Source organism: Myxine glutinosa, chromosome 1, assembly GCF_964187855.1.
Source record: "Myxine glutinosa chromosome 1, kmMyxGlut1.1, whole genome shotgun sequence".
NCBI classification, from domain to species: Eukaryota; Metazoa; Chordata; class Myxini; order Myxiniformes; family Myxinidae; genus Myxine; species Myxine glutinosa.
In genome coordinates, this window is record NC_136261.1 from 172,324,798 (window position 1) to 172,347,078 (window position 22,281).

At 44.0% G+C, this 22,281-nt stretch overlaps 1 protein-coding gene across 11 annotated transcripts in view; it reads left to right on the forward strand.

Moving 5' to 3' along the window:
* Positions 1-22,281, forward strand: part of LOC137431249 (rho guanine nucleotide exchange factor 11) — a 159,714-nt gene that overhangs the window by 92,028 nt on the left and 45,405 nt on the right. For 7 of the 11 annotated variants that reach the window (XM_078780119.1, XM_078780123.1, XM_078780106.1 and 4 more), the window contains 4 exons: positions 710-733; positions 11,726-11,822; positions 13,832-14,021; positions 14,769-14,865. In XM_078780119.1, coding sequence (XP_078636245.1) covers positions 710-733; positions 11,726-11,822; positions 13,832-14,021; positions 14,769-14,865 — 408 coding nt within the window. The remainder of the gene's footprint in view (positions 1-709; positions 734-11,725; positions 11,823-13,831; positions 14,022-14,768; positions 14,866-22,281) is intronic. The other 4 variants (XM_078780134.1, XM_078780113.1, XM_078780130.1 and 1 more) reach the window with 1 other exon arrangement.

A 22,281-nucleotide genomic window follows, 5' to 3' on the forward strand; every position in this document is an offset into this window, starting at 1 on the left:
TGCCTCCAATTTCATCTTCCACGGTGGCAGCTTGGCCAAAAGAGCTTGTAGGGTTTCAGCAGCATCCATAATGGTGACTGCCGGGCATTGAATCGAAAGACTTACCACATTCATATGGCCAAAAATATCCGCCAAATAAGCCAAGCCGTGAATGAACTCCTCCCTGTCAAACTGTTCCGAGAGTGGACTTTTCTTTTATATGTGCCTGGTTCATGGACCCCCTGAAGCCCATCCACGGACCCCAAAGGGGTCCATGGACCACAGGTAAAGAACCCCTGAATTAGAGACATAATCACTTGAAATTAATGGAAAGATCTATAAGCAATTACTGTACATAGTGGGTATCCCACTATCCCAGCATGTTACAAAAATCAATGCCAAAAAATGATCCCTCAATTACTTATTTATTTATTTATTCTCATATTTTGGTTTGATTCTACTGCATAAAATTGTCTTTATTGTCTCTTTGTATATTGAATTAAAACATACCATCATAATTTGGCTAATTTCTTGAGTCGATACTAATTTAAAGGGGAAATTAAAAATGGCGGACACTTATTGGCTGACCTTAGCTGACCTTACACCTTAGCTGATTTTGACTAATATAGCAAAAACTTTTCTGAATGCAATTAAATCTGAATTGAATTATGATGATTTGAAAATAATGTTGTTGTTTTTTTCTTCTCTTCCTACTTTTGTTGAAATTCAGCAGCAACACAGAGGATGAAAAATCGTAAGTTCGTTTTTTTCCCTTTTTCCACTTGTATGGACAGTATATGTGTATTCCAGAAAACCCCTGCTTCTAGGAACTACTAGTAATTAGCCTGCGCTCACGAAGCGAAAAGCGGGGTTAAGCATTCAGTGGCGTACGTACGTGTGCCGTGTCTGCATTTTAAAAATTCATTTTCTCGGCAACCGTTGGTCCGATTGACATGAAATTTTCACCATAGGAGCGGCGACTCCTGCAAAATATTTTAGTGATTATTATGATGTCATATATCACGGGGTACAGGCGCCATCTTGGAAAAAAAATTCGCACCTCTATATCTCTGAAACCACTCCATGGAAAAAATTGAGACCTGGCTCATTGTCGAGTACTCCCCATGGGGAAAATGATATTTTAATGATGATGCCATCGGTGCCTTCGTTATGACGTCATAATTCGACAAGTACAACATTTATCCGATCAATATTTAAAAAAAATTCAGCAACTGTTGCTCTGATGGACACGAAATTTTCACCATAGGAGCGTCTGCTCTTTAGAATATTTTAATGATAATCATGACGTCATAGGTCATGTGGTACAGGCGCCATCTTGGAAAAACCGAAAAATGTTGCACCTCTATATCTCCAAAACCGCTGCATGGAAAAAATTGAAACATGGCTCACTGTAAAGAACTCCATACGGGGAATAGGTGTTGTGAACGATGACGCCATTGGTACCATAATTATGACGTCATAATTCGACAGGGACAACGCTTAGTCTGATCAGTTTAAAATGTATTGAGCATGATCTATGCAACAATTATATTTGAGAATGTAAATTTATGATGCCATCACTCACGTGGTCTGGCAGCCATTTTGGATCAAAGAAAAAAAAATGTTCAAAAACAGAAGAGTTGGCTCGCAACAAGTTGACTGCGCAGGGTAAGTATTCTATGAATACCATCTAGTTGCAAGAGCGTTCAATAACGAAAGTCAGAAAGTGCTCGTCACCATGAGAATGCTCTATATCCAGAAGCAGGAAGAAATTCAATGAATTCTCACAATATTTCCACAAGCTGCAAAATCTTTGTTCATGTGGCATTTATGGAAAGCAACAAATTGGAATTTAATATTAACTTGAGATAAACATTTTACAACTTCAGGAGTAGCCTCCTGAATTTATACTACAGACTTGGCATTTAATATGGAATATTTTTTTTGTTCGGGTGAACTTACTTTTCAAGATGTCTTAGAACCAAAAGTTCATTGGAATTATGTTGAAATTATTCTAGATTTTGTTAATGTGACCTTTAAAAGAAACAAAAACCACATTTGACATTTCGAAACAAATAAATTGATCCTTGAAAGTGATGGAAACTGATATCGAACTCAATTCATGGACAGTACTGTGTTAAGCTTCTGTACGTTTTCCAGAAGTATTTCTGTATTTTGCACATTAGCCAAATTTTTTTTTAACAAAAACAAAAGTTAAATTACGACTGGTATTACGGACAGTAAAATTACAGTTCAGTACTTCGTGTAACCTCCACGAGCATTCAGGAGAGCACGTACACGTTGAGGCATGCTGTTCACGAGATTTGCCAAGGTTTGGACAGGAATCGCTTGCCATGCAGTGACAACAGCCTGCTGCAATTCACGCACAGAGGTCGGTTGCTGGTCCAAGTGGTCGATTTGACACGTTAATTCTGCCCACAAGTTCTCTATCGGATTCATATCCGGGGACATGACAGGCCACTCCATATACTCTACACCACGGTCAGCAAGAAAGTGTTGGATCATGCGAGCACGATGAGGCCGTGCATTGTCATCTTGGAAGACAAAGTTTCCTCGAAAGGCTGTACGAGCAAATGGAAGCAATGTTTCTTCCAGAATGGCCCTGTACTTGAACTGGTTCAGGTTTCCATTCAGAACAACCAGGTCAGTTTTGCCCCCTGCATGAAAAGCAGCCCAACCGGTCACCCCACCACCTCCAGCTTGGACCCTTGGCACTATACAATCTTTGTTGTAGGCTTCACGCACTTGTCTGCGCACTCGGACGCGGCCATCTTGACGATAGACCAGAAATCTAGACTCGTCACTGAAGGTCACGTGATTCCAGTGTCCTGGCTGCCGTTGATGGTGCTCTCTGGCCCACTGCAATCGGCGCTGGCGGTGTTGTCTGGTCAGGCATGGCTTTCTCAGGGGGACGCCTGGCACGATAGCCTGCTTGAACCAGTCGTTGGTTGAGTAGCCTTCTGGATACAGGCACATTTGTCAGTTGCTGCCACTCAGCCCTAAGCCGATTAGCTGACTTGGTACGGCCATTGCGGACTAACCGGTGCAGCTGGCGATCATCCCTCCTTGTGGTTCTGCGGGGACGTCCCGGCCTCGGTATTGGAGTAGGGACACCCATCTGAGCATTTCGTTTCAGGATCTTTGACACCTGACCTTGAGTGATGCCATACTGCCGAGCAATAGCACGCCATTTCATGCCGTAATTTCGTAAAGCCACCACACCATGACAAACAGCATTGTCGAGTTGATGGACCATCTCCAGAGGAAGCGGCAATAACTTTTGGAGACGTGCAGCAGTTGTTTTCCACTAATACAGAACGCAACAACCCTTGTATACCCGACTGTGAAGCCAATCATCAAATGCACCTGTCCGTACATTTTGCCACGCCACCTGTGATATAATCCTGTTGTTGACTTCTTGCTGCGACAGACAATCAGTGACATGGTTCTTTTAACAAATAAATCACCAAAAGTGTAAAAGAAACTCACCAGATTGATATACTGAGTTAAGAAAGTAAACCCAAGTCAAGGAAAAAAAAAATTCCATATTAAATGCCAAGTCTGTATAAAAGGAGCCGTGCATGCATGTTGTACTTAATGGTTAGACAGTTCGCCTGACTCCACCCACAATTTCTATACTATGGCTACCAATTTAGGGACCCTTTAGAACCATTTTGAATTTACCCTTTACAACCCTTTACAAACCTTTCTCAAGTCAAGTCACAAGTCATTTTCCCTCAAGTCAAGTCACGAGTCATATTTTCTAGCTGAACGCCATGAATTTTTATGGAATGTCCCGACCTTTTTTATGGAATACCATCATTTTTATATCACAAGTGGGCCCATTGGTCCATTGGATCAAATTTTCATTGGTCTTCATTGCCTTGTAGCATACCTGCCTGCCGTACTCGAGGGTCTTTTTGGGTCCTTGAGAACCCGATTCTTAAATACAATTATGATTTTGACTTTCGATCAATACAAAGCACAAAGCTGCTCCCAATCCAGAAGTAAACACAATTACGAAGATTCGCTGGTTTGATAAATATGTCAATCCATTTATGATTTTGAGTTTCCACCCGAACGACGCTGCTTTTATCTATCCTAAAGTGGGTGGCAAGTTTCATAAATTTCTCAATACAATTATCATTTTGATTTTCTATTTCTATTTGTCGAAATGTTTCATATCCACCCTTTCTCACTGGCAGATTCGTCTGTATTGGAGCAAGGGGTGTGAATACTTTCTGAAAGCACTGTTAGTATATATATATATATATATAAAACACAGTTTGTGTGTGTGTGTGTGTAATGTTACCGATAGACTCCGAAACGGAGAGGCTCACGTGCTTGATATTTGGCATAGACATGGCCATTGAGCCTGGGACGAACATGGCTGAGACCATATTTGACGAGATCCATATTTTTTATTCATATTTATCTCAGCGCATTTCAGCGAAGTACCCGCTAATCTCAGCCAGTGCGAGCAGCTCGCTGATTCGCTCAGAGCGATCACGTGATGTTCCATCCCGTCACACGTCACACGTCACACGTTTGCACGTGATTCAGGGCGAAAAGCCATTGCGTTTTTCACCTTTATGCGACCGTGTTTTGTGTCGATTTTGTGCGATATGAATTAAATTTTAATTCATATTTCGTGTTTTCGAATACGAAGGATTTCCCCTTTCCCCTTTCGATTTCGAATACGAATCGAATACGAGCTTGAGTCAAGAGGGCGAATGTCCGGGTTGGGAATGTACGGGTCTCCCCTCCCCCACCCGGCAATGCCGGATACTTCTCTAGGATCACGTGATGTTCCAACTTTGCCGCCATAATCTCACAGTTATGCGTTCGCACGTAATTCAGTTTTTTCACATTTCAGCGAGGAACATTGCCATTCACACCACATAGGTTTTTTTTTCACTTTCATCTGATATTTGTGATTTATTTCAAACAAACTGTATTTCCCATCTACACGGCCATGTATTCCTATTAACGTTATGTAAAGTACATAAATTGTGTGGATTACATCATTTCTGGATGTGATCAATTGCCAGTAACCATCTATATCCCTCCCCTCCCCTTCCCTCCTCCCCCTCCCTTTCCCCCTCCCCCTCCCCCTACCCTTGCCCCTCCCTTCCCCCTCCACCCTACCCTCTCCCCTTCCCCCCTCCCCTTTCCCCTCCCCTCCCCCTCCCTTTACCCCATGCCCCTCCCTTTCCCCCCTACCCCTTCCTTTCTGCCCTACCCCTTCCCCATCCCCCTCCCCCCTCCCCATCCCCCTCCCCTCCCCTCCTTCCCCTCCCTCCCGCTCCCCCTCCCTTTCCCCCCTCCCCCTCCCCCTACCCTCCCCCTCCCCCTACCCTCCCCCTCCCCCTACCCTCCCCCTCCCCCTACTCTCCCCCTCCCTTCTCCCTCCACCCTACCCTCTCCCCCTCCCCTCCCCTCCCCCTCCCTTTCCCCCATGCCCCTCCCTTTCCCCCCTACCCCTTCCTTTCTGCCCTACCCCTTCCCCATCCCCCTCCCTTTCCCTCATGCTCCTCCCTTTCCCCCCTACCCCTTCCTTTCTGTCCTACCCCTTCCCCACCCCTCTCCCCCTCCCCCCTCCCCCTCCCCTCCCCCCTCCCCTCCCCCCTCCCCCTCCCCTCGCCCTCCACCTCCCCCCTCCCCCTCCCCTCGCCCTCCACCTCCCCCTCCACCTCCCCCACCCCCTCCACCTCCCCCACCCCCCTCGCCCTCCCCCTCCACCTCCCCCTCCCCCCACCCTCCCACTCCTCGCTCCCCCCACCCTCCCACTCCTCCCTCCCCCCACCCTCCCACTCCTCTCCCCCTCCCATCCCTCCCCCTCCCCTCTCCCCTCTCCTCCCCCCTCCCCCCTTCCCCCTCCGCCCTCCCCCCTCCTCCCTCCCCCCTCCCCCTCCCCCCTCCTCCCCTCCCCCTCCCCTCCCCCTCCCCCCCGTTCCCCTCCCCCCCGTTCCCCTCCCCTCCCCTCCTCCTACCCTCCCCCTCCCCCTCCCCTCCCCCTCCCCCCTCCCTCTCCCCTCCCCCCTGTACCCCTCCCCTTCCCCCTTCCCTCCCCTCCCCCGCCCGGCAATGCCGGGTACTTCTGCTAGTATATACATATATATTGTTACGGACCGCGGATAAGGATGTTGGTTTGCCGAGCGGATGGCACCGCGGCCGTACAGTTACCCCGACTAACCCGATTCCCGAACGTTGGCTGGATCGCGCCACAGATATTCAATATGGAAAAGACAAAAGCGACACGGATGTGAAGAAGAAGAAGAAGAAGAAGACGAAATGGTTGGAAATACTACTAAATTTATTCTTACTATTTGCACGCTCAAAGTAACCAAGGAAGAAGGAAAGATAAGAAAATAATTTACAGAAGAATCAGAGACACAGTGCAAATTCCTAGCTTACTTACAGTCTTAATTAACCCAAGGACAGAACAAACAAAACAAACTCACGTACACAAGAAGGATGGAAAGGCAGTAGGTGGATGGCTGGAGGGAAAGGAAGGTCCAAGGATGCTGCAGCACGATCGGCGCGTTTGGCAGCCGCCGTTCCTTCGCGGCCCCGCTCAAAACTGCCGTCCAGGCCCCAAGCTGCGGTTACTGAAGCTGCTGTTGTTGAAGCTGCTGTGTTGCTGCGTGGACGTCGCGTGCTTTCTCCAGGCTTCTTGCTGTTAACTCCTTTTTTTGGTCCAACTTTGGCGAGCAAGGCGACGAATAGCAGGCTTTGTGCTTCCCTGGATATCCTCCGGCAGTACCTTGCGCGCGCGCTTTTATAGCGCCTCTGGCGATCAAGCCGCCGGCCTTTTGGACACGCCCATCGGTCAGCTCGCCTCGGCCCTGATTGGTAGGCACAGGCCCTCTGACCCCGAGCTGAGCACATGCTTAATGGCGGCTATTGGGGTGAAATCAGCAACCCACCGCTGTAACAAACCTGTGCCCCGTGCAGTTGGCAATGGAGGCTTGGAGGGGATGTAATTGGCAATCGAGGCTTGGCAATGAAAGTTTTTGGGAGTGGGAATGGGGAATGAAAGGAATCTACTCTATTTCACTTGGTGCAATGGAGTGTCATCTTAATGGAAGACAAGGCCTTACCCTAATACACATAATAAAGATATAACTATCAACCAGGGGGAAATCTATGATTGGCTGACGTGATTGTTTATGACCTAATTATGGGACGCCCTTTGACCTTTATACATAACTGGAGTAAGGAGTGTCCAGAATAAAGCAATATTTCACAACAATTTACTATACAATACAACACAATAAAAAAACACAATCCTCATATCCGCAACAATATATATATATATATATATATATATATATATATATATATATATATATATATATATAATTATATATATATATATATATAAATATACACACATCAGTTATTATGCGATTTCATACCATCAGTGGTGAACCGTCATTAAGGTATCCCATCCAGCTATCGCTGTACCTTAATGGGAGCGATAAGTACGTCCTGCCACACGGCACATTATCTCTGGTATCCACTCATTATATGGAATCGCCTGGATGCAGCCGGGAGTAACCAATCTAAATATAATTTCAGTTCTCCAGCTTTTAATGAGCGCACGTAACTGCCATGTACGTATGCCAGATAATGGTTGGGAAAGGGCTGTATCTCTCTATTTTTGGGGATTTTTTTTTTTTCAACTTAAGTTTTCAACTTCAATTGTTTATAAAATGTAATATCACGTATATTACAAATACATTTGTGCATTATGATTGTTTGAATTATGATTGGTGTAAACCATGTCAAAACAGCAACTCAGGTACAGTCATTTATCTATTTCTCTACATATCTGGGCAGTGTCTGTTGTCACTGAACTACTCCCTGAAACTTTTGTTTCCGTGGTTGTGAAGTGTTTTTAATAACGTTGTGGTGGTTTGAATCATGTGGGGTGAGGCATTTTGAATTATGTGGTGGTGTGGTGTTTTGAATTACGTGATGGTGAGGTGTTTTGAATTACTTGGTGGTGAGGTGTTTTTAATTATGTGGTGGTGAGGTGTCTTGAATTAGTTGGTGATGAGGTGTTTTTATTACTTGGTGGTGAGGTTTAGAAATACGTGATGTGAGGTGTTTTGAATTACATGGTGGTAAGGTGTTTTGAATTATGTGGTGGTGAGGTGTTTTAAATGATGTGGTGGTGAGTTGTTGTGAATTACGTGGTGGTAATGTGTTTTGAATTACATGGTGGTGAGGTGTTTTGGATTACGTGGTGGTGAGGTGTTTTAAATTTGGTGGGGTGAGGTGTTTTAAATTACATGGGGGTGAGGTATTTAAATTACATGGGGGTGAGGTGTTTTGAATTACATGGGGTTATGTGTTTTGGATTACGTGGTGGTGAGGTGTTTAAATTTGGTGGGGTGAGGTGTTTTAAATTACGTGGGGGTGAGGTATTTTAAATTACATGGGGGTGAGGTATTTTTAATTATGTGGTGGTGAGGTGTTTTAAATTACATGGTGGTGAGGTGTTTTAAATTATGTGGTGGTGAGGGGTTGTGAATTACGTGGTAGTAATGTGTTTTGAATTACATGGGGGTGAGGTGTTTTGGATTACGTGGTGGTGAGGTGTTTTAAATTTGGTGGGGGTGAGGTGTTTTAAATTACATGGGGGTGAGGTATTTTAAATACATGGGGGTGAGGTGTTTGAATTACATAGTGGTAAGGTGTTTGAATTATGTGGTGGTGATGTTTTTTGAATTACGTGGTGGTGAGGTGTTTTGAATTACATGGGGGTTAGGTGTTTTGGATTACGTGGTGGTGAGGTGTTTTAAATTTGGTGGGGGTGAGGTGTTTAAATTACGTGGGGGTGAGGTATTTTAAATTACATGGGGGTGAGGTATTTTGAAAGACGTGGTGGTGAGGTGTTTTGAATAACGTGGTGGTGAGGTGTTTTAAATTATGTGGTGGTGAGGGTTGTGAATTACGTGGTGGTAATGTGTTTTGAATTACATGGGGGTGAGGTGTTTTGGATACGTGGTGGTGAGGTGTTTTAAATTTGGTGGGGTGAGGTGTTTTAATTACATGGGGGTGAGGTATTTAAATTACATGGGGGTGAGGTGTTTTGAATTACATGGTGGTAAGGTGTTTTGAATTACGTGGTGGTGATGTTTTTTTAATTACGTGGTGGTGAGGTGTTTTGAATTACATGGGGGTTATGTGTTTTGGATTACGTGGTGGTGAGGTGTTTTAAATTTGGTGGGGGTGAGGTGTTTTAAATTACATGGAGGTGAGGTATTTTAAATTACATGGGGGTGAGGTGTTTTGAATTACGTGGTGGTGAGGTGTAATTGTCCCCAACTTCCAGTCTGCACCTATCCTCCCGTACGTGCTGAGGGGTTCATTTTTGAATTTTATATATTTTTTCAACCTAAATCTTCAACCTAAATTGCCTATAAAAATGTAATATCACAAACACTACAAATAAATTTGTGCAAAGTAATTGTTTGTATTATGATTGGTGTAAATCATGACAACACAGCAACTCAGGTACAGTCATTATCCTCAGCTAAAATAAGCCCGTTCCTCAGTAACGACGCTCGGTGAGGCGCGTAGCGAGCCGAGCCAAGCTAGTAAATATATATATATATATATATATATATATATATATATATATATATACACATTACACATATAACTATCTATATATATAAAGCAGTAAAGTATGTTTGTTTGTTTGTTTGTCCTCATAACTCGAGAACTACTCATCGCAGAGCAAAACCAAAGGCATATTCGGAATCAGTACGTCTCAGAGCAACTACAGCACACCTTAAATTAAAAAAAACTTCGCGTTTTAAAATTATGACGTCATCAGCGTATTTCGGAACGTTAATTTTCAACTTCATATTCAGAATCAGTCTAGGTGTCCATTTTGAACTATAAAAGACCTTCAATCCCTTAAGTGACTGTTTTTCGAATAAAGGTAACAGATTGGTAAAATAAATGATAATTTAATAAAGCGAAATGTCTATTGTACTGCTTTACAAGTTAAAACACACGATGCCTCTTTTTACTTATACACCGCCCACAAAGTTATAACCGGAACTGACTGATGTTTATTCTTTTAATGAGTACGGAGGGGGATATGTGTCCGTATTTAAGTGAAGAATTGGACATTATGACTTAATAGATCGATTAACAAAAAAATCGATTGGTGCAAGCTCAAGCTTTTTGAAGTGAACTGATCGTACTTGAAGTTTAAATGCATTTGAAACGTATGGCAAAGGAAGTCCGGCGTCCCAGAGCCGTTTACTTCTTCACTCGCACAGATAGGGCACGGAAAGAGAGTGTCATGTACTGTTTATCGGAAGCAATTTGTTTGGTACTTTCCATCGATTATTTCGTTCAACTTCATATTCGGAATCAGTACGTCCCAGAGAAACTTCGTAACGTTAATTTTTCAACTTCATCCGATTGACATGGGACCAACGGCATGTGACAGAGTGAACATACATGCTACATTATTTTGACGACAATGACTTCCGACTTCCGGGTTCGGAATGCGGGACCAATGCCATTTGACAGGGAATCTATCTATAATTCCAGTAATCTCTGTGTGTATGTGTGTGTGTATGTGTGTGTGTCTGTGTGTATGTGTCTGTGTGTCTGTGTGTCTGTGACCGCTGTTTCTCGACAACCACGGGTCCGATATACTTGAAACTTGCCAGGTATATTGCTGGGGACCTGAGGATGTGCCTTTTCAAGGTTTCATATTAATCGGACAAGTAGTTACCGAGCTATGGCGATTTAGCCGTTCGCCGTTCGCTTTGGCTTTGCGAATGGACCAAACCATTTCATGTAAATAGAGGGGGGGGGGGGGTTCTGTGGTCGTTGCGAATGGACCAAACCATTTCATGTAAATAGAGGGGGGGGGGGTTCTGTGGTCGTTACTGCCACGTGGTTTCAAAGTTTTTTTTTTGTTGTTGTTGTTTGCACGCATGTTTTTTTGCACGCACGTACGGGCACCCACGTACGGGCACGTCCTAGTAAAAAATAAATGCGACATTCAATTGAGGACAATGACTTCCGACTTGACTCCCCCCTCCCCCCCTCCCCTTCCCTTTTCCCCCTCCCGCTCCCCTCCCCCTCCTCCCTCCCGCTCCCCTCCCCCCTCCCCCTCCACTCTCCCCCCTCCCCTCCCCTCCCCCTCCCCTCCCCCTCCCCTCCCCTCCCCCTCCCCTTCCCCTCCCCTCTCCCCCCTCCCCCTCCCCTCTCCCCCCCTCCCCCTCCCCTCTCCCCCTCCCCCTCCCCTCTCCCCCTTCCCTCCCCTCTCCCCCCCCATCCCCTCTCCCCCTCCTTCTCCCCTCCCCCCCTCCTTCTCCCCTCCCCCCTCTTCGCCCCTCCCACCCTCTCCTCCCCTCCCCCCGTTCCCCTCCCCCCTCCCCCCCCGTTCCCCTCCCCCCCGTTCCCCTCCCCCCCCCCCCCATTCCCCTCCCCTTCCCATTCCCCTCCCTCCCCCGTTCCCCTCCCTCCCCTTCCCCCTCCCCTCCCCTCCACCGCCCGGCAATGCCGGGTACTTCTGCTAGTTTATATATACAATTATACAGGTATATCAGCCAAACACCGTTTACAATAGTGATAAACATCTTCTCATCTAACTTCTGACATCAGTTCAATTGTCTGAATCGTACATTTTATTTCATCTATCTTTGATTCTGTTTCATTACGCATTACTTGTTGGTTTTAGGAATGCAGTGCTGAAAGCTTTAGAAGGATATTTGAAGTACCGTGGCATATTGACCGAAGTGATTGGAAAACGGCGACACCTTTTCAATCTCAAAAAGGTATGTATATAAGCTGCTTTTAAAGAAAGCACTTCAAGAAAATTTGACAAAATGCAAAATTTCTCAGGGCTAGTGTAAAGTTTTCCCAAAAGCATTTTATTAAATCCTAATTGCACCCTGCCCTCTATCTTTAGCTGCACCTGCTCACCCTGCTACTCAAACCTCCCGTTACAATACAGCTTTGAATTTGTTTCGAATCTTATGGATTATTGTCGTTAGTATTACTATCAAACCTATAGACTGTAGGATATGTCACAAGAGGGAACTGTAAATGTGTTTGACCTATTTATTAACAAGTTCTCGATTCATAACTCCATGACTGTGGCACTCCCATCAGGAAACATGGCACTGGGGAATCTCATTTATAGAAGTCAGTTGTTATCTTCTAAAATGTGTTTTTTACAAGAGCCATTGCCAAATCACAAATCCAAATAGAACCTTGCCAAGCTGTTGTGAGTGTCATGAAGAAATAAACCCAAAATACAGTTACTTGATTTGGCAGGATGGCCTATAGGTGCGCAGTCTCTAAATTCAGTAATTGTAAATGTTGAGATTAAGAGCATGAAGTGGGTGAGCATGTATCTCTCTCTCTCTCGCTCTCTATCTCTATCTCTATCTCTATATATCTCTATATCTCTATATCTCTATATCTCTCTGTCTCTCTCTCTAGCCTGGTGTTGGCTTAGTGGTTATGGTTCCGGTTTGGGGTCCTAGGATCCTGGGTTCGAATCCTGGTGTTGGCTTAGCGGTTAGGGTGCGGCTTGGGATCCTAATATCCTGGGTTCGAATCTCAGTCGATCGCTGAATTAACGCCAGGGGGGTTGACTCAGCCTGTCATCCTTCCGAGGTTGGGAAATTGAGTACCAGTTCACTGGTAATTCCCTGTGTGTCGCAAGAGGCGACTAACAGGGTTGGTGGCAGGAAGGGCATCCGGCTATAAAACATTGCTTCAAAAAGGGGACCACGGTGCCCGAAAAAGGCCAACCCACGCTCTGTGGGGAAAAATGGCCTCTAAAGGTGGTTCTTCTTCTTCTTTCCCTATCTCTCTCTCTCTGATGTGCCATACTCTTCACAGAGTGTCGGTGCCGCCAAAGCAGCTTCCTGAACAAGGGTTATACTTGGTGGTTTGCCATTGTCGTCCCAGCAGTAGTTCGGGCATGAATGTAGGATTTGGCCATGGTGCCGGCGATAGCTCACCTTGCTCTTCGTAAAGGACACCATGGGTGTCCTTCTTTAACATCCACCAATTAATGCCGCAGATGGGGCGCCCATTTAACGTCTATCCAAGGGACAGCATACACATTGATGAATCACCCTGCCTGTGAAATGCCGAGATGACGGTTTATAGCTGGGTCAGGATTCAAACCTAAAACATGAGGCTCGTAAGGTGAAAACTTAAGGAAAAACTATATTCGATCTTAAATACGTACTTCTTCCTGTGTAGTTTGCAGCATGTGGGTGTATGCTAGGAGAATCATAGCTTCAGAGGCTGTGCCGCTGATCCGCTGATGAAGTGCCCCCTGTAGGTTTGGCATGAACCACCTTTAGAACCGCCTTTAGAGGCAATTTTTCCCCGCAGAGCAGGGGTTGGCCTTTTTCGGGTCCCCTTTTTGAAGCAATGTTTTGTGGCCGGATGCCCTTCCTGCTGCCAACCCTGTTAGTCGCCTCTTGTGACACACAAGGAATTACCAGTGAAATGGTACTCAATTTGCCGACCTCGGAAGGATGACAGGCTGAGCCAACCCCCCCTGGTGTTAATTCAGCGATCAACCGGGATTCGAACCCAGGATCATGGGATCCCAAGCCGGCACCCTAACCGCTAAGCCAACACCAGGCATGGTTTCCTAAAAAAAACCTTTAAAACCAGGCTTTGCCCTCTCCTTCCATCACAATCTCTTTTAGAAAAAAATGAACAAAGTTAAATGGTATGGGAGAGTTATTTACTGCAATGATATAAAACTTATTTCTCATCACTTGTAATAATCTGGTATTTCTTTTTTTGATGAAAGAATTTGACTCAGCGAAGGGAGAGGGAGAAGGAAAAGGAAAAAGAAGAAAGGAAGGAGAGGGAAAAGGAAAAAGAAGAAAGGAAAGAGAGGGAAAAGGAAAAAGAAGAAAGGAAGGAGAGGGAAAAGGCAAGAGGACAAGTCTCTCTCCTGAAAGATGTTCTTCGTCCAGCTCATCGCTCTTATTTGGATGGTATGTGCCGTGCTGCATTTATAAATATCATCCTGAGGAACATTCAAGAATGTTTAACATTGATTTTTTTATTTTTCCTTCTAAGAAAATTATCATTTATTCTTTTCTGAAGTCAGAAATAGAAATATTTGTTGAACAGGAAGTCATATAGAAGTTCAATATCATTTTGCTCTTGCATCGCTGCACTCAACAATTATTGTCTTCCTTTGTTTATCCATCTTCGCATATTTGTCTAACTATATCCCTTTGTTGATTATGTACCATTTGCTTCTTTTTATTACGTACCGTTCCTAAGATACCAACTTCTGAAGGACTATTAAAGTCTGATTCATTTAGGAGTTCAAAAGAATAAAAGTCCAAAGACAATAACAGTCTCCCCTAATTTCTAATAATTATTTGTTCTTATCTAAATTTTCTTTCTATCCTCATAGTCATTCTTGAGTCTTTCGAGTTTTCGAGTTTTGCTTTTCGCAAAAGAACACACTTTCAATTGCTTTTCAGTCATTTAAAATTTTTTGGAACATTGTATCCGATCTTTAACTCTAATTAATCTGCTGTACCTGTCATTATTTGTACTCAATCGTTCAAGATATTTATTTTAAGAATTTGCAGTTCCCTTTTAAATGTTATTCCTCTTTTTAACTTTGTTTCTATATCCCAATTGTCTATACCTGCAGTTCTTCAATATAATAACTTTAGCGTCTCTTTTCTTTTCAACACCTTATTGTTGTTATTTTTGTATTGCAGAAGGCTATATGAGCAATGTGAATCATATTGTGAAGAAGTTTGAACAACCAATGCAGGACAAAAACGAAAGTCGGGGTGTATCCGACAGTAAGTTAGGGTAAGTCAATGGTAAGTCAGAAGAATATAATTTGATACGTGAGAGTGAAAGCTACACCAACTATAATAATCACCCGAGGTAAGTCTTGCTATTCTTAATCTGGGACTATGTGAGCTACAGTGCATTCAGAAAGTATTCAGACCCCTTCACTTTTTTTACATTTTGTTATATTGCAGCCTTATGCTGAAATCTTTAAATTCATTTTTTCCTTCATGAATCTACACTCAATACCCCATAATGACAAAGAGAAAACAGGATTTTAGAAAGTTTTGCAAATTTATTAAAAAGAAAAAACTGAAATATCACATTGACATAAGTATTCATACCCTTTGCTATGACACTTGAAATTTAGCTCAGGTGCCTCCCATTTCTCTTGATCATCTTTGAGATGTTTCTACACCTTGATTGGAGTCCACCTGTCGTAAATTCAATTGATTGCACATGATTTAGAAAGGCACACACCTGTCTATATAAGGTCTCACAGCTGACTGCATATCAGAGCAAAAACCAAGCCATGAGGTCGAAGGAACTGCCTGCAGAGCTCAGAGACAGGATTGTGTCGAGGCACAGATCTGGGGAAGCCGACAAAAAAAATTCTGCTGCATTGAAGGTTCCCAAGAGCACAGTGGCCTCCATAATTCTAAAATGGAAGAAGTTTGGAATAACCAGGACTCTTCCTAGAGCTGGCCGCCTGGCCAAACTGAGCAATCGGGGGAGAAGGGCCTTGGTAATAGAGGTGAGTGGCCAGACGGAAGCTGTGTGTGCCCAGAGTGGCCAGACGGAAGCCTCTCCTCAGTGAAAGACACATGAAAGCCCACAGAATCCATGCTCGTCGCTCTGCTTGTCCCACTTGGAGTTTGCAAAAAAGCACCTAAAGGACTCTCAGACTGTGAAAAACAAGATTATGTGGGCTTTCATGGGTCGTTCACTGAGGAGAGGCTTCCGTCCGGCCACTCTGCCATAAAGCCCAGATCGGTGGAGTGTTGCAGTGATGGTTGTCCTTCTGGAAGTTTCTCCCATCTCCACACAGGATCTCTGGAGCTCAGCCAGAGTGACCATCGGGTTCTTGGACACCTCTCTTACCAAGGCCCTTCTCCCCCGATTGCTCAGTTTGGCCGGGCGGCCATCTCTAGGAAGAGTCCTGGTTGTTCCAAACTTCTTCCATTTAAGAATTATGGAGGCCACTGTGCTCTTGGGAACCTTCGATGCAGCAGAATTTTTTTTGTAGGTTTCCCCAGATCTGTGCCTCGACACAATCCTGTCTCTGAGCTCTGCAGGCAGTTGCTTTGACCTCGTGGCTTGGTTTTTGCTCTGATATACATTGTCAGCTGTGAGACCTTATATAGACAGGTGTGTGCCTTTCCAAATCATGTCCAATCAATTGAATATACCACAGGTGGACTCCAATCAAAGTGTAGAAACATCTCAAAGATGATCAAGAGAAATGGGAGGCACCTGAGCTAAATTTCAAGTGTCCATTTAATCAAAGCAAAGGGTCTGAATACTTATGTAAATGTGATATTTCCGTTTTTTCTTTTTAATAAATTTGCAAAACTTTCTAAAATCCTGTTTTCTCTTTGTCATTATGGGGTATTGAGTGTAGATTGATGAGGGAAAATTTAATTTAAACGATTTCAGCATAAGGCTGCAACATAACAAAATGTGAAAAAAGTGAAGGGGTCTGAATACTTTCTGAATGCACTGTATATGTGCCAGGTGTTACATATCTTCACAGAAGGGGGAGGGCGGGCAGGGGGAAGCAGGTGAGGTGTGGGACGGAGACAGTGAGGTGCGGCATGTGCCCTGGGTAGGTTGTTTGTTTGTGTGTGTGTGTGTGTGTTTGTGTGTGTGTGTGTGCCATTGGTTGTTATCTTCACATGCGGGTTTTGGAAGGTGGAATGGAGTCCTCCCTTGTCTCACAGTAGATCAACTTCCATTTTGATAAGGGATCACAATTCGTGGAGTGACTTTTGAAGTTTTGTTGTTCTCAAAGTTTTGTTTCAAGGGCTCTTTTCAGGATCGTCACACTGGGTCATGGAAAGCTTCCCATTATAGTTTGTTTGTAGTCATGTTCACAGTGATAGCTTTTAAGATCTCTCATGTTTTTCTTTATCATTCCTATTGCTCCAATTATCACTGGTACCATTCCGTCATTCTGCAGCTTTCAGGAACTTTTGACTTCATTTTTGAGATCTTAGTATTTGGTTATTTTCTTGATTTCCATGTTGTTTTGGCCAAAATTTTTGGGCACTGCCACCTCATTGTTTTCTACCTAAGTGTACCATATCCAGTCACAATGCTTTGTTTTTTATGTTCACGCTCGATGGAATCATCAGGTCGTGCGTGAGCATTACGTCCCATCTTTGTTTTCAGTTATTGCTTTTGGCTCATGCTTCCATGAGTTTTATGGGACTGGGATGTTGAAAGTTTTACAAATGTGTCAGTGGATTACTCTACATACCTTGATGTGCCTTTGGGTGTACAGTTGCTCTGACATGAGGGTTTTTTTACATCCCAATAGGAGGTGGCTTGTACTTTCTATTTCTACCTTGCAAAATCTATAACTGTCCGATTGATTCAGTCCTGCCATTTCCTTGAAGCCATTCGTGTCGTGTCCCTGGTTCTTGGGTATTTATAATGATTTGTTCTCCATCCAATTGAGTTGACCTCTTCTTCGCCATTCCATTGAGCCTTTTTTATTTATATCAAATCTGGCCAACTCTTTCTGACATCTCCCTGCTCTTTTATCATTCTACCAGCTAGTTGTCAGTGTATATCTGTTGATAAAGTTTTGTATATTTCTTTGTCCTTTTTTGCTGTTATTCGGGCTGTATGTTTCAGTTTCATGTGTGACATCCTCTATTCGCACCTGTCACTGGGAACTTTTTGCAAGGCTGGTTAGGAATACCTTTTCTGGCTTGCTGTCTTTGTGTTTGCACACAAATTGGATTCAGTAGTCTGTTGAACTTTTCACATATTCAGCCAATCTGACAGTTGTGACTGTGTACTTGGTTGAGCTCCATCAGGCTGCTACCTCCTCGTCTCAACAGGTATATTCTTAGGATGCATTGGTTTTTGTGGAACATTTTGTCGATAGTGAGGAGTTTCCTTGTTTTGATATCTAGCTAATTTGTTGATTCCTGCTTGTGGCCAGTTTATTATTATGCAACTGTATTGGAATACTGGTACTGTAAGTTCGTTAACGGCTTTGCTTCTGTTTCTTTGGGAGAGATTCGTTCGACATAAGTATTCTTTGGTATTTGTTTTGCGCATTTGTTGGTGACGTTTTTGGTGGCCCTCTTCTACTCAACGGTATCTGCATGATGCTTAGTTTTCTAGCTCCTGTATTGTGTTTGGTCAATTTTTATGTTTTTCGTTTTTGTTAGTCTACCATACACGAATGTGCGCTTGGCACACTTATCTAGGCCAAGTCGTTGGAGTACTGTTCCACTAATTTCAGTTGTTCTGCCAATTTTTCATCATTCAGTGTGAAGAGCTTTAAATCATCCATGTACAGACGTACAGTACATTGTCACTTTTCCTGTTTCTTTGGAAGTTCTTCTATTGGACGTTATGGTATATCAATGTCCTTGCTCATTAATGAGGTTGCTCATTGGTCCAGAGCCAGGAAAAGCAGGATTGGGGAAAGGCTGTCACACTGAAAGATCCTGCATTGTATCTTCACTCCTGGTATTTTGATCTTTCCTTCTGAGTGCTTTAACATCAATGCTGGTATTCCAGTGTTCCATTGCATAATCAATGAGCTTGGCTATCTGGGTGTGATCTTGTATACCTGCATGTATTTTATCCTAATTGAAAGCTTTCTTATAGACTATCCAGGCTGTGGACAATTCAGTTCTTCTCATTTTACCGTTTTTGAGTATGGCCTTGTTTCACCATTGGTGATCTATTGTTCCATAGCATCTTCTCTTACATCCCTTCTGTTCTGCCTCCCGGTCTCCTTGTTGTGTTAGGTGTTGCTACATAATTTCTGTGCTGATTCCTGGTGTGTGTGTGTGTGTGTGTGTGTGTGTGTGTGTGTGTGTGTGTGTGTGTGTGTGTGTGTGTGTGTGTGTGTGTGTGTGTGCGTGTGCCCATGCATGTGTGAGCCCACGTGTGTCTGCAATTTTATTCCTGTACAAATACGAGTCCAATTGGGTTCAGAACTTGAGCAAGAATAACCTCAAATCTGTAAGAACATGCATAAAACCACCGTTTAGAGGCCATTTTTTCCCCGCAAAGCGATTGATAAATTCATTGACTGGTAATTCATAATGGGTTTATGTTTGATTAACTTCATGATATCTATCTTAAAGAACTTGATTAAAATTCATAACAGAAAACAAAATGCACACTGGAATATATATATTTTTTCGAATTACAAATTGATATTGATAAGAAATTTCACCCCTCAAACAAATTTATCAATCAAAAACAATGTTTGATAAATGAGATACTTTTCCGTTCCATATTTTACGAATGCCTTTCTTGGACAGTTAGCAGATTTTTTTGTGTACAAGATAAAGGCTTGTGGAAGAGCTAGAACACAACTGAACAAAAGGAACAGTAGAGAGAGGGAGGAAACACCAACAGCTTGTTTGAAGGACAAAATAGAGGGTGACTTGGACAAAATGGGTGTGGGAAGGAATGAGTGGTCGGGAAGGATGCATGGGGTGGACAAGATGGAACCAGAAGCAAACTCTCAAGTCGGACAAACTTGAAGTTTGGAAGAGGGTAGGCTTGGGGAGAGGGTGAGGGGCATGGGGATGGTTAGCAGGGGTAGAAAAAAAAATAATGGTTTTGTATGACAGATATAGGTGAGCAGCTGTATTGGAGACTTGGAGGGAAGAATGAGTTTTAAGAGGATGGGGAAGTTGGTTCCACAGGTGGAAAAAGAGGAACGAATGAGTGGAGATGGGCAGTGATTCAGGATTTTTGGAGTTTCACCAGAAGGGGGTTTATGTTGGACCATATGCGTCCTGCAAAAATCTGGGGGCATCAAAGCATGGAATGAGCAGAGGGTGCAAGACCATAAAAGAGGGAATGCAAGACCATAAAAGAGGGAGTGGAAGACAGATAGACCAAAGACCTGTCTGTGATGGTGAAGTAACAGACTAAGCTTCATCACGTGAGCTTCCAATAATCTTGAAGGTGTTTCCACGGCATCTGGTTGAGCAATGTGTGAGGCAGGTGAGCCATCCCAGAGGGGAGAGTATTGTTCCATCCAGCTGCAGATTTCAATCCTCGCAGGTGGATAAGAGTTCAGGTGTGCTAAGGAAGGACTTTGTAGGATGCAATATGCCCAGTCGGCGGCTGGCTTTGGAGGCCAACTTTGAAATGTTTGCCCAAGAAATATCATGGCTAATACTGAGATGCAGGACTTTGAGTGGATGAACTTCCTCAAGAGGATTGTTAAGAAAGTAGGTAGGAGGGTTTGCCAGATGTTCCTTTCAGGGAGATGGAGTGAGAATGAGTGATTTGTTAGGATTGAAAGACATATTCTGAGGGTTTGACCAGATTGTGATTTTTTTCCAGGTCTGAAGACTGGGGAAAAGCTGCAGCCCACCTGTTTGAATGATGAGGGATATGTTATGGCAAGGTTGGGGAGTCATTAGCAAATAGATAGAGGGGATTGTCCAGAGAGTCAGAGAGATCGTTTATGTCGATCAGGAATAGGATTGGGCCCAGAACTCTATCTTGAGGCACTCCAGCCATGAGAGCGAGAGGTGATAAAAGGATTCCTTTGAGAGCTGCACATTGGCTTCAATCTTGACAAATCTCACACTCTCACTGTGTCTCTCCGAAAAGACCATCTGGACAACCCCCCCATCCACTTTCTCAACAATCCTCTCCAATAAGTTCTGTCACTCAAGCTTTTGGGTCTCACTATCTGCCATGATCTTTCCTGGGAAAACCACATTTCCAAACTGGCCTCCAAAGCCAGTCGCCGACTGGACATCCTCCATCGTGCGAAGTCCTTCCTTAGCACACCTGAGCTCCTCACCACATACAAGGCTTTCATCCGCAGCTCAATGGAGTACTGCGCTCCCCTCTGGGCTGGTGCTCCTGCCTCACACCTAGCTCGGCTTCACACTGAAGAAACCAAAGCTTTCAGAATAATTAATATCTCTGCGATGAAGCTGAGTTGATGGGGCTTTCACTCGCTCACCACAGGCAGGTTGGTGGTCTTTCTGTGTTCTACCGACTCCTCTCCGGCCTAGCTCCCTCTGTCTGTTCTGTCTTGCTGCGCAGCTCTGTCTGTGCTCTGTCCCCCAAATATTCCTTCAGGTTGCACAATATCTGCCAGCAATCCTCTTCAAATGAAACTGCCAAAATCAAGACTCTCTGCTCACCTTCACTCTTTCATTTCTCTTTTCTCCTGCCTCTGGAACAAACTCCCTCACTCTATTCAATCCCACTCCTCCCTCCAGGTCTTTAAAACAGCTGTTCACCACCATCTCTTATCTTCCCCCATCCAAAACCTGGATCTTTTCTACCCCCGTTAATTCACCCAAAATCCACCTTTTTGAAATACCGCCCTCTTTCCTGGAAGTCATAGCAGTGTCCATTTGTTTTATACCTCTCCCACCCCCACCCCCTTAACTTTACCCCTCCCCCCAAGCCCTCTCACTCCCACAGATCTCCCAATGTCCCTATTCTCTACCGCTGTTGTGCTTGTGTGCTACCTCTCTCTCCCCATCTTGTGCTTCACTGTCCTTTTATTATATGTTTTATGTGTCCGTTTATGTTTTTTGTGATTAATGTTAGCTCTTACATGAGCCTCGATCTTGTATACAAAAAAACAAGTCAGTAAGCCATGTGTGGAGTTGACCTTGGATGCCATAGGCAGAGAGGTTGGAGGGTAAGGCAAGATGACAAGCTGTATGGAAAGCTCAAGATATGCCCAGAGAGTCCATCCTGATCTCATGTCTGACATTGAGGGCCACCATCCAATGTTGGATGAGTGGAAGCAGCATTTCCTTGGTGGAGTGACCTTGTCTGAATCTGATTTGCTGTTCTGCAATGAGGCCATTGGAGAAAAATAAGGATTTCATATCAACTGCGATGCTGGATTCCATGACCTTGCTGATGATTTGAAGCAAGCTAATAGTACTGTAGTTACAGGGATCAGTTTTTACACATTTTATGTAATGCAGTGATGTTGTCTGCTTTCCATGCAGATGGAAGATGACCAATCACAAATTATTGAATGAAAAGAGCAGAAAAAGGGTGTGCAATAGCAGCAGAGCAGGTTTTTAGGACACTTGAGCTGATGCCATCTGGTCCAGTTGCAGAATCAGTGTCGAGGTTTGCCAGAAATGTATTCACCTACTCACGTGCAAGAGACACATAGTCCAGGAGAAGTTGGGTATGACTGGGTAGGGTGGGTACAGAGAGCAAGGTGTTGGGGACACA